Source organism: Bubalus bubalis, chromosome 3, assembly GCF_019923935.1.
Source record: "Bubalus bubalis isolate 160015118507 breed Murrah chromosome 3, NDDB_SH_1, whole genome shotgun sequence".
Taxonomy (NCBI): Eukaryota; Metazoa; Chordata; class Mammalia; order Artiodactyla; family Bovidae; genus Bubalus; species Bubalus bubalis.
Genome location: NC_059159.1, coordinates 41,628,674 through 41,640,986, shown reverse-complemented (window position 1 = coordinate 41,640,986; position 12,313 = coordinate 41,628,674). Strand labels below are relative to the sequence as shown.

The 12,313-nt window shown below is 37.5% G+C and overlaps 1 protein-coding gene and 1 pseudogene across 1 annotated transcript in view; both read left to right on the top strand.

Annotated features, from left to right (window-relative positions):
- The window catches only part of CPD (carboxypeptidase D), a 71,351-nt gene that overhangs the window by 5,029 nt on the left and 54,009 nt on the right, over positions 1–12,313 (top strand). Inside the window, exon 2 of the mRNA XM_045164948.1 lies at positions 1,176–1,423. Coding sequence (XP_045020883.1) covers positions 1,176–1,423 — 248 coding nt within the window. The remainder of the gene's footprint in view (positions 1–1,175; positions 1,424–12,313) is intronic.
- LOC102407874 lies at positions 7,774–8,504 on the top strand (annotated as a pseudogene).

Here is a 12,313-nt window from a genome sequence, read left to right as displayed (position 1 = left end):
TATAAGTAATTTTTATTGTTTGACGTCCTCTGGGAGGTACTAATCATATTTAACTTTTCAAATTAAACACATCATAGACGTAATTCTTTTTCAAGCATATAAAATGTTATAGATCAACCCCCTTTAGAATTTCTGTAGGTCAGTTTCTTTCAGTCACAAAAAGGCAGAAGCAAAAAATCCAATTTCAACTGCAAAAAGTGTTTAATCTCCAGCCATAGAAATAGGTTGAGCTGTTACATGAGTGGAAAATGTATAAATAGGGCTGCAGCATGTTTTTGCCTTTAGCTTTTACCATAAAAGGAGTTCTTCGGTATTTCTGTATCTATAAATGTGACTGGATTATAAGTGAGTTCACTTAAAAGTAAAAACATAACAAAAATTAAAATGTTTCTTTTTATAGAATCAGCCTTATCTTCATGTCAGTTTATTTTTTAATGGCCCAACCAGGAACCTTGGTCCTAAAGAGAGCTGCTTTTGCAGGGATACAATGTTCTGTACTGTGTTTCTCTGGAAGCAACTCACTATGCCGGGTCTCTCCCCCAACCCCACCACCAAGCTTCCCAACTATGGCGTCTCTCTCAAAAGTGTGAGTTTAGTGTATTGTGAAACTGGAATGAGGCAAAACACATCCTGTTTTAATTTATTTGTCTCCAAATCTCAAAAATTCTCTCTGGACAGTAATATAAAAAGCATGAAACTTATTAACCCACCTCGTGTATTCAACAAATATTTATTTCTGTAAGCCACACTTTCTATGAGATTGATACATTTTGAAGTATAAGAATTAGATTGAACTCTATGAAATTGTCATTTTTGTAGGTCAAAACATGGTTGAATATTGGCAAGTTCATATTGTTCGACCTAATAGAGGTCCCTGAATAAGACATCTCCTAAAACATTAATTTCTACTGTGTTATTAAGCTATTTTTTTTTCAATGATTGGAAAATTCTTTAAAGTTATTTGAAGTTAAGGAATTGTAAAAACTGCTTGAAATTTGTTGAATGGATAATGCTTTCTTTCCATTTTCCTTCTGTGTTTGGTCAAATTATAACCATTGGTATAATTTTCTAGGTCTCAAGAGGAATATCTAAGTTCATTGATAAAAGATGTAGAATTTTAGAATATATGTTTTCTGTGCCTTTTAAAAAGTGATGTGTGATTTTGATTTTCCAAGGTTCGTGCTTTCCGGAAACCTGCACGGTGGCTCGGTGGTAGCAAGCTATCCCTTTGATGATTCTCCAGAACATAAGGCCACTGGAGTCTATAGCAAAACTTCAGATGATGAAGTATTTAGATATCTGGCAAAAGCCTATGCATCACACCATCCCATAATGAAAACTGGTGCCCCTCATTGTCCTGGAGATGAAGATGAGACTTTTAAAGATGGGATCACGAATGGTGCGCACTGGTATGATGTGGAAGGTATGTAAAGCCCTGGATTTGCTATATTTTCCTCCTTGTTTATTTAACTTTTCTGAGCATACTCTGGGTGGAAAAGAGCAAATAAACTTCAAGGAATTATGATGTTTTTAAATCTTGAAAATTTCAAACCCACAGTTAAATTGAAAGAAAACTCCATGAACACACTTGTATGTTTTGTTTAGTCGCTAAGTCATGTCAGACTCTTTGTGACCCCGTGGACTGTAGCCCACCAGGCTCCTCTGTCCATGGGATTTCCCAGGCAAGAATACTGGAGTGGGTTACCATTTCCTTCTCCAGGGGCTCTTCCTGGACTAGGGATCGAACCCACATCTCTTACATTGGCAGGAAGATTCTTTACCACTGAGCCACCAGGAAAGCCCGAACACCTGTATATCCTTTATTTAAATTCACCAACAGTTATCTTACCACAAATATTGCTCCTCTCTCCTACACACACACACACGCTCTCTTTCTTTCTCTCTCTCTCTTTTGTCAGATGATCCAAAAGTAGGTTGCAGATTTCATGACACTTCACCTGTAAATACCTCTCAAATATGTATTTCCTAAATACAGGGACATTCTCTTATATAACCCTTGTACCATTACTGTAGTTGAGAAATCAACAGTAACTCAGTGCTGTCATCCCACATGCTGTTTGCATGTAACTCAAATTTCCTGTATTACCCCCCCACATATCCCATACAGCTCCTTTTCTTCCTGATCCGATGCAGTCAAGGCTCCAGCATTTTGCATGTGCTGCCTCTTGTGTTTTTTAGTTTCCCCCATCTAAAACAGTCATGTTAACAGTCTCTTTTCTTAATGATGGTGAATCTTTTGAAGTGTCCAGTCCAGTTGTCCCACAGAACAGCCCATATTCTAGATTTGTCTACTTCTTCATGATAAGATTATCAGGTCCAAATTTCCAGCAAGACCATTACACTGATCACATGAAGAGGCACATAAAATCAGTCAGCTTGACTTGTTTACCGTTTCTCTTAAGTTTTATGAAAACAGCTATTGTTCTTTTTAAACTTTGGTATCCTTTGAATAACAACTTTTTGTTTTTATGCACAGGCTTAGACAATTTAATTAAGAGTAATCAGAAGAAACAGTCAATCCATGAAAATGTTATCAGTGTAAAACTTTTTTCTCTTCTTAGAATCTACCCATGGTGAATGCCTTAGGTCAAGAGTCCTCAACCTCCAGAATCTAATGCCTGATGATTTGAAATGGAGTTGATATAATAATAATAATAATAATAGAAATTAAGTGTACAGTAAGCATAATGTGCTTGAATCATCCCACAACCATCCCCCCTACCCTCCATGGAAAAATTGTCTTCTACAAGAGTGGTACCTGGTGTCAAAAAGGTTGGGGACTGCTGCCTTGGGTTTTCGCTTACCCTATTATTTTTATTGGCAGTCAGTCACATTATAAAGTATCTTATGACATTTCTCTTAATGTGCCTTCTTTAAAATATTTGAATAACTCTGTGAATTTTTATGTCAAGCCAAGAATACCCAAATTGGGTACTAAGTTTCAGGACTTGATACTTTCTATACTTTTCTGATTCTCCTACAGTTTCTACCCATGTTTCTTATATATAACTAGCGAGTCGAACTATTTAAAAGGGGTATGAAATATATACAAGCCAGACTTTCTGCCTGTAGCAGTTAGAGGTGGTTTGAAAACCATTAATAAATTTTAAAGATAAGGAATATATTTTAATGTTTAATTTCATTTCAGTCTTTAGCAAATATTAATATATTCATTTTTAATGAAGCAGGGCTTGCGGAGTCTTAGTTCTTTGACCAGGGATTGAACCTACACCCTCCACAGTGAAAACTTGGAGTCTTAGCCACTGAACTGCTAGGGAATTCCCTTTAGCAAATATATTTAATAAAACCAGATTTCTTGAACTAGTGGTTTTGTGATGTTGTCAAGTTACTTCATTATTTGAGATCCTATCTAAAATAATGGACTAAAACTAATTTTTCCTTTTTGGGGAATGTTGTTAAAGGTTAGAAAATAATTTCTAATTGACAGTTGACTAAGGAAGATAAATACATGTGATACTATTTAAAAAGTAAGTGTGTTTCCTTCACAGTAAGTAAAATTATTTGGTTAAGCCAGGCAACAGGTTTTTCTGAGTCTTCAAGAATCTAAAGGAGCTCGGTTTTGCTGCTGCCATTATTTTTTTACATTAATTTATTTGGCTGCACTGAGTCTTAATTGCAGCACATGGGATCTAGTTTCCTGGCCAGGAATGGAACTCCAGCCCCTTGTATTGGGAACTTGGGGTCTTAGCCACTGGACCACCAGGGAAGTCCCTATTCTTGTTTTTGTGAGCATCTACTACTCTCCTGTTTTAGCTGGGTGGTCAGACATATTTTATGTTATTTCTACAATAACTAGCTTGTATCTCTTACTGCCTTAGCAATATTGAGCAGTTTCAGTAGTTTCTTGAGAGTGTGAGTGTGTGTGTTTTAACAGCTTTATCAAGGTGTAATGGACATACAATAAATTGGACAAATTTAAAGTGTATAGTTTGGTGAGTTTCAACATATATGTGTACCCATGAAACATACATATTGTTTCAGTAGTTTCAACAGGGCAAATTCGTTGTTTATCTTACACTGGACTGTAGTGAGTAAGGTGTTGTGAAACCTTGTGACTAAGCATATATTCAAACCCAGATGTCCTGGAGTAACTTTACTGACACTTTATGTGATGTATTGAGAAATTCTAGCTCAAAGTAGTAGAGACTTTTAGAGCTGAAAATGAATGTATTGATCTAGTCCAACTCTATTGCTTTACAGGAAATCAAGGCTTTAGTGGTGAAATAACTTATGGGCATCATTTATTTACCGAGCAGATATTTACTGAGCCTTTGCCACATCCTATATACTGTATTAAAGACACGGTGTGAACAAAACAAACAGTTCCTTCTCCTGGGGGTGAGGAAGTACGTTAGTAGTGGGGGTGTGAGGCAGTTTGGCCCTCAGAACCTTCACCTTCCTTGCCAGGATTGCTTCAGTATATCTAGCTACCTACGTGGGTGGCCTTGCTTCTCTCCACGTCTCTCAAACCTCAGGCTCCATCCAGGGAATGACTATCCTAATAAGGCCTGTGAATAGTCGTTGTCTTCTGCTAAAGCCTGTTATTGTGACAGCCTAAGCTCAACCTATTCATGCAGCAGTCCTCTTTCTATTTCTTTTTTTTAAACCACAATGTGCTGATTTGTATGCCTTTTGTTTACCATTCTTTATTATTTTCTTTCTTCATGGTTTTGAAGACATTATAAAAAAAAAATCCTCTGATGGTTTAGTGTGTTTATTCTAAACGAAACTTAATGAAACTGAATTATAGTTTCAGTCAACTTTAAGAATTGCCCTCTATCAACTGACAGGAATTTTTAAAAGGGCAAGTAACCACCTATAAAAAGAAGAGAGGTATGAAATGTGACCAGATAATGTGTCTGTAACTAATTCAGGTTTTTTTTGTGTGTGTATGTGTGTGTGAATTTAAACTCCTTTGATCATGTGGGCAACCATTCTCTGCATAAAGTGGAGGTCTGACTGAGCAGCACTAATGTGCTCTAAATATTGAGGTATGTTTGGCTTGAAGTAGATTGCTGACAAAGGAAGGAGCATGGGGGAAATAAAACCAAGCTGTTTTGAACAGCATACAAGGTTAGATTTGGTCCAAAAATGGACTGAAAAGCTTATTCTTTTTTTTTGAAAAGCTTATTCTTGAGTAACATTTTCTGTGTCATTAAGCAGGGCATTATGTTATAATTCTTCTATCATCAGAAAATTGGAATCTATATAAAATAAAAAAGAATCAAATGGACAGTCTAGAAATATAATATCTGATCTTAAGAAATAGACAAATCCATAATTACAGTAGGAGATTTTAAACATGCCTTTCTTAGTAATTTTTAAATCATGAAGACTAAAATATCAGTAAGGATACAGACGATTTAAATAACATAAACCAATCTGATCTAATGAACATGTACAAAATACTGTCCTCATATTTAATTTTCCTGCAGTCTTTTTATAATCCAAAGAATACATGATAAGGAGTTTATCACTGGTCCCACTTAAGGTAGGTGTGTCTAGTTCTGTTTGTACTTTGTGTTACTTTGTTCTAAAGTATATATATTAAAAACAAGCATACTAAAACATACTAAACTTAAAGCATTCTTATGTCTTTGCTTATTTCACATTTTAATAGGATCAAGTCTGACACTTAGCCTTCTAGCCTTGTACACGTTTCTAGCCTTCTCTCCTACCTCTCACCCACCACTGAATGACTTGTGCTGTGCTGTGCTCAGTCATGTCTGGCTCTTTGCAGCCCCATGGACTGGTAGCCCACCAGGTTCCTCTGTCCATGGATTTTCCCAGGCAAGAATACTGGAGCAGGTTGCCATTTCCTACACCAGGAGAGCTTTCCAACCTAGGGATCGAACCTCCCTCTCTTGCATCTCCTGCATTGATAGGTGGATTTTTTACTACTGAGCCACCTGGGAAGCCCTGAGCTATTTGTCTTTCTCCAAAAATGTGAAGCTTCCGGTACTGGGCTGCTGTCTGTCTGGTATGCATTTCTCCAGTTCAGCTGTAACCTCCTCTGAAACCTTTGCTATAGTAACTGTCACTCTGTTGCCTTCCTAGAGCTTTTTGTTTAACATCAGTAAAATGTTTATCTACTTCTGTTGTTAGTTTTTTGTATCTTCTGCTAGAGTGTGAATTCTTTGATAAGGACTTGCTGTGCTTAGTCACTCAGTCGCATCCAACTCTTTGCAACTCCATGGACTGTATACAGTCTGCCAGGCTCCTCTGTCCATGGAGATTCTCTGGGCAAGAATACTGGAGTTAGTTGCCATGCCCTCCAGGGAATCTTCCCAACCCAGGGATCAAACCCAGGTCTTCCACATTGCAGGTGGATTCTTTACTGTCTGAGCCACCAGGGAAGCCCAGGAATACTGGACTAGGTAGCCTATCCCTTCTCCAGGGGAACTTCCCGACCCAGGAATCAAACTGGGGTCTCCTGCATTGCAGGCAGATTCTTTACCACCTGAATTACCCGGGAAGCCCTTGATAAGGACAGTGTGGTGCTGTTCATACAAAATGTATCACCAGGGAAAGAGTCCTACAGGAAGTGAGACTGGGGAGGTTTTTACAGTTATTTGGAATAAGATTTTTTTTTTTTTTTTGGAGATAAACGCTTTATCTAGAGGGATGCCATGGGAATGAAAAGGGAGGATGAGATATATGAGAAATTGTGTGAGAAGAGTTGCAGAATTAACAGTGAGACAGTAGGACAGAGTATCTAGGCAGAGCAAGGCGTAATTTTGAGACCTTGAGCCTGGATTAGTAAGAATGATCATGGAAATGGGAAAAAAAACTACTTGGAAGAAGTGTGTGTGTGTGTGTTTTCTCTTTAGATGGAAGAGGAGTGAAATTGGAGGTGGTACTGGATGTACCAGTTATAAGTACCTAATGTACAGTTGGAAGATAGGCTCTGGGGCTTAGGAAAGAGGTCAAGATGATAAAGACATTTAGGAGTTATGAGACATGTGGAAAGCATATGTCAGTGAACTTGATTTTGAAAATTGAATTGATATTGTTTCCTAGCATCATTTAATTGCTTGGAGCCAGAAATTCAACTGGGGGGGAAAAAAAAATATATATATATATATGAACAGATGGATGCTTTTTCATCTCCAAAGTGAATATACTTCTGGCATTTTGTACTGGGATGTTTTCTTTAAGGAATGCCAACAGTTTAGATATTCTCACCCTGTTCATATGTTAAGAATACTATCGATAATCAAATGTGCATAAAGGACTTTTGGTCTTATCTGATTTTGTACATTAAGGAGCTTTTGTACATTGGACCTCTTCCTTTTTTCTCTCTCTTTTAACCTGAATGGCACCTCGTTTAAAAGGAAAGCAAAGTTGTAAAATGATACTCAAACAGGATATTTGCTTCTGTTTGAGTCACCAGTTTGCTTTAGCAAACTGAAGTATAGCCTCATGTGAAAAAAATCTCACCTTTAGGAACAGCGTGCTTGTATATTTTATAATGTAGTAATAGACTTTCATGAATGTTGAGAACCAAATGCTAAATACCACTTTAGGATGTGGCCCCTAAATCTTCAGATACAGTGTCTAAAACTTAGAAGTGTTTTAATTTTTTTAAAACACAGATGGTGGAAAATGAGAAAGTACTTAAAAAACAAACATTCTCTCTCTCTTTCTCTCCCCTTTTTGCTCTCCCTTCTTCCTATCCCTCTTGCCTTCCCCTCCCTCATTCTTTTTCTTTTCCTTTCCCTCTCCCTATAAAAGCTACCACCTCATCCTGGGCACCCTGGTTGTATTAACTTCAGCTCTGAAGTGCTTACCCCTCTGAAGTGGTACCAGAACGTGATAAGACACCCATACCCTTCCTTTGGTGGTTGGCTGCACCACCAAATCATTCCTGTGATGTCCCAGAAGACTCCCCAGAATCTCACCCTGCAGCCTCATCACATCACCATGGTGTCAACTCAGCAGCCCATGGTCCCCCAGCAACCAATGGTGCCAGTCCCTGGCCAACACTCCATGAATCCAACCCAACAGCACCAGCCAAACTTTCCAGAGCTCATGCAGCAGCCCTTCTGGCCCCAGTCCATCCAGCCACAGGCTCACTAGCCCCCTGCCACCCCAGCTACCCCACCCAGCCCTTGCTGCCAGAGCCACCTTGCCCCAGTGTTCCCATGCAGCCTCTGTCCTCCATGTTTCCTGGCCTGCCTCTGGAAGCTTGGCCAGAAACAGACAAGACCAAACAGGAAGAAGTGGATTAAAAGATCAGAAAATGAATTACTTTCAGAATGACATAGGAACACAACAATTTGTTCCTGCCCTCACTTTACTTAGTAAATTCTGTAACTAAAAATAAGTACCATTGGCCAATAAAATGTTTTTAAAATTTAAAAAAATCTTACTCAGCCATTAAAAAGAATACATTTGAATCAGTTCTAATGAGGTGGATGAAACTGGAGTCTATTATACAAAGTGAAGTAAGCCAGAAAGAAAAGCACCAATACTGTATACTAACGCATATATATGGAATTTAGAAAGATGGTAACGATAACCCTGTATGCGAGACAGCAAAAGAGACACAGATGTATAGAACAGTCTTTTGGACTCTGTGGGAGAGGGCGAGGGTGGGATGACTTGGGAGAATGGCATTGAAACATGTATATTATCATATGTGAGACAAATCACCAGTCCAGGTTCGATGCATGATACAGGATGCTCAGGGCTGGTGCACTGGGATGACCCAGAGGTATGGTATGGGAAGGGAGGTGGGAGGGGGGTTCAGGATGGGGGACACATGTACACCCGTGGCAGATTCATGTCAATGTATGGCAAAACCACTACAATGTTGTAAAGTAATTAGCCTCCAATTAAAATAAATAAATTTATATTAAAAAAATCTTAAAAAAGGAAAATGCATTCAAAGAATGATGTGAGAGAAAGTGTTGGCCAAGTTAGACAAAACTGAAAACAGATTCAGGACTGTGTACTTTAACTTTGTAGAATCATATCATTAGCAAATATATATTCAATGGGAGTGGTGAAGGAAATAGATTTTCATAAGATAAGTTGTTCAGAATACAAAGACCAAGTTCAGGTACGATTTGGTCAAAGCAAACTTGAATTTTAAGACCAGGAATATGGGAAAATTTTTTCAAGGGCTCTCTGTTTTTTTCCATTCATTTGACCTAGATCTTTCACTTAAAATTTTGTATGACCATCATGCTCATTAGCTTTTAAAAATATCTCAAGGAGTGCAAAATTATCATTTAATAACTCATTATCTGTAAATAAGTTGTTAACAAAAGTAAAAATTATGAGAACTGCTCATGATCCTGTGAAGTAGTTTTATTAAAGAAATAACAGTAAGCTCCAAATTTAAATATAGAACAGAAATTGCTTATATTTACACACTCTAAAATACTTTTCCTAATGAAAAAAGAATACATTGCATTTTTTTTCTGTAAAAAATTTATGGGGTTTTTGTATCATACAGTTTGATACTTTATAGCTGGCCTACTAAAGGCAAGTTTAAAAAAAACAACTTGCTCTGTTTAAGTTTCAACATTGTAGCATTGGTTGTATTTTTTTACACTGACTTTCTTAATGAGGGGTTAGAGGGAGTCATTTAGATGAATGATTGAATTTATTTAAATACCCTCCATCTCTTTTTTTTTTTTTTTTTTAATTTTATTTTATTTTTAAACTTTACATAACTGTATTAGTTTTGCCAAATATCAAAATGAATCTGCCACAGGTATACATGTGTTCCCCATCCTGAACCCTCCTCCCTCCTCCCTCCCCATTCCATCCCCCTGGGTCGTCCCAGTGCACCAGCCCCAAGCATCCAGCATCGTGCACCGAACCTGGACTGGCAACTCATTTCATACATGATATTTTACATGTTTCAATGCCATTCTCCCAAATCTTCCCACCCTCTCCCTCTCCCACAGATTCCATAAGACTGTTCTATACATCAGTGTCTCTTTTGCTGTCTCATACACAGGGTTATTGTTACCATCTTTCTAAATTCCATATATATGCGTTAGTATACAGTATAGGTGTTTTTCTTTCTGGCTTACTTCACTCTGTATAATAGGCTCCAGTTTCATCCACCTCATTAGAACTGATTCAAATGTATTCTTTTTAATGGCTGAATAATACTCCATTGTGTATATGTACCACAGCTTTCTTATCCATTCATCTGCTGATGGACATCTAGGTTGCTTCCATGTCCTGGCTATTATAAACAGTGCTGCGATGAACATTGGGGTACTCGTGTCTCTTTCCCTTCTGGTTTCCTCAGTGTGTATGCCCAGCAGTGGGATTGCTGGATCATAAGGCAGGTCTATTTCCAGTTTTTTAAGGAATCTCCACACTGTTCTCCATAGTGGCTGTACTAGTTTGCATTCCCACCAACAGTGGAAGAGGGTTCCCTTTTCTCCACACCCTCTCCAGCATTTATTACTTGTAGACTTTTGGATCGCAGCCATTCTGACTGGTGTGAAATGGTACCTCATAGTGGTTTTGATTTGCATTTCTCTGATAATGAGTGATGTTGAGCATCTTTTCATGTGTTTGTTAGCCATCTGTATGTCTTCTTTGGAGAAATGTCTATTTAGTTCTTTGGCCCATTTTTTGATTGGGTCATTTATTTTTCTGGAGTTGAGCTGTAGGAGTTGCTTGTATATTCTCGAGATTAGTTGTTTGTCAGTTGCTTCATTTGCTATTATTTTCTCCAATTCTGAAGGCTGTCTTTTCACCTTGCTAATAGTTTCCTTTGATGTGCAGAAGCTTTTAAGGTTAATTAGGTCCCATTTGTTTATTTTTGCTTTTATTTCCAATATTCTGGGAGGTGGGTCATAGAGGATCCTGCTGTGATGTATGCCAGAGAGTGTTTTGCCTATGTTCTCCTCTAGGAGTTTTATAGTTTCTGGTCTTACGTTTAGATCTTTAATCCATTTTGAGTTTATTTTTGTGTATGGTGTTAGAAAGTGTTCTAGTTTCATTCTTTTACAAGTGGTTGACCAGAGTTCCCAGCACCACTTGTTAAAGAGATTGTCTTTAATCCATTGTATATTCTTGCCTCCTTTGTCAAAGATAAGGTGTCCATATGTGCGTGGATTTATCTCTGGGCTTTCTATTTTGTTCCATTGATCTATATTTCTGTCTTTGTGCCAGTACCATACTGTCTTGATAACTGTGGCTTTGTAGTAGAGCCTGAAGTCAGGTAGGTTGATTCCTCCAGTTCCATTCTTCTTTCTCAAGATCGCTTCGGCTATTCGAGGTTTTTTGTATTTCCATACAAATTGTGAAATTATTTGTTCTAGCTCTGTGAAGAATGCTGTTAATACCCTCCATCTCTTTAAAGCTAGACTTCTCTAGTGAAAACAGTAATAGGGATTGGTTCCATGATATGATAATGATGAACTGAGCATTTTAAAGCATATGAATATTAGTGTGAGACAAATGGATTGAAGGAATTAAATGAGTATGAAGAGATCCTTTGATTTAGCCACCCATACAGTTAGTATTGATCACAATTTGTTGTAGTGCTGGACAGACTCCTAATGGTTACACTTTTATTCTTTAGTATTGGTAAAGGAATGAAAACATAGGGTAACCATACATTGCATTCAATTTTTTCTAAGCATAGAAAACTGGGTTGTAGGTAGGCTTAAAAGCAAAACGTAACTTTTTGTCTTTCTTTGCCATTTCCCCTTGGGAGTAGAGGAAATAGTCTAAATCAGTGGTTTTCAAACTGGGTATATTTGGGGAGAAGAAAGAGAACAGTTAGTTTGGATAACTTTAAGGAAATAAATATCCAGGTCTTCCATACCTATTCTTTATACTGGTCTGCCTGAGAAAGATGCTGGCAGTGGAGATTCAGTCTCACTTGACTTCTCCCACTTGACTGAAGAAAGGCATACTTTTCTGTCCATCTGAATCACACTATAGATTGAAGTTTTACAAACTTCCAGTGCACCAAAAACAGAAGGGACTATTCGGTGATTAATGGTATCATAAAAGCATCACTCAAACATCTCATTAAAAGATATATTTTCAGTAATTATTACTTAGGTTTATGTATCAAAATCTGTAATAAAACTGTGCCTTTATTGGTAAATTGTATACCAGTAGTTATTGTGCTAATTCAATCTAGAATTCAAAAATGTAATAGGGCATTAAGGTAATGAAAATTAAGTAAAGGAAATTAATAGAAATTTAAACATGCATACATATGTATTATTATAGATTGAAGTATTATAGGGTGATCAATGAAGGACTTTCAAGCATAAAAGTA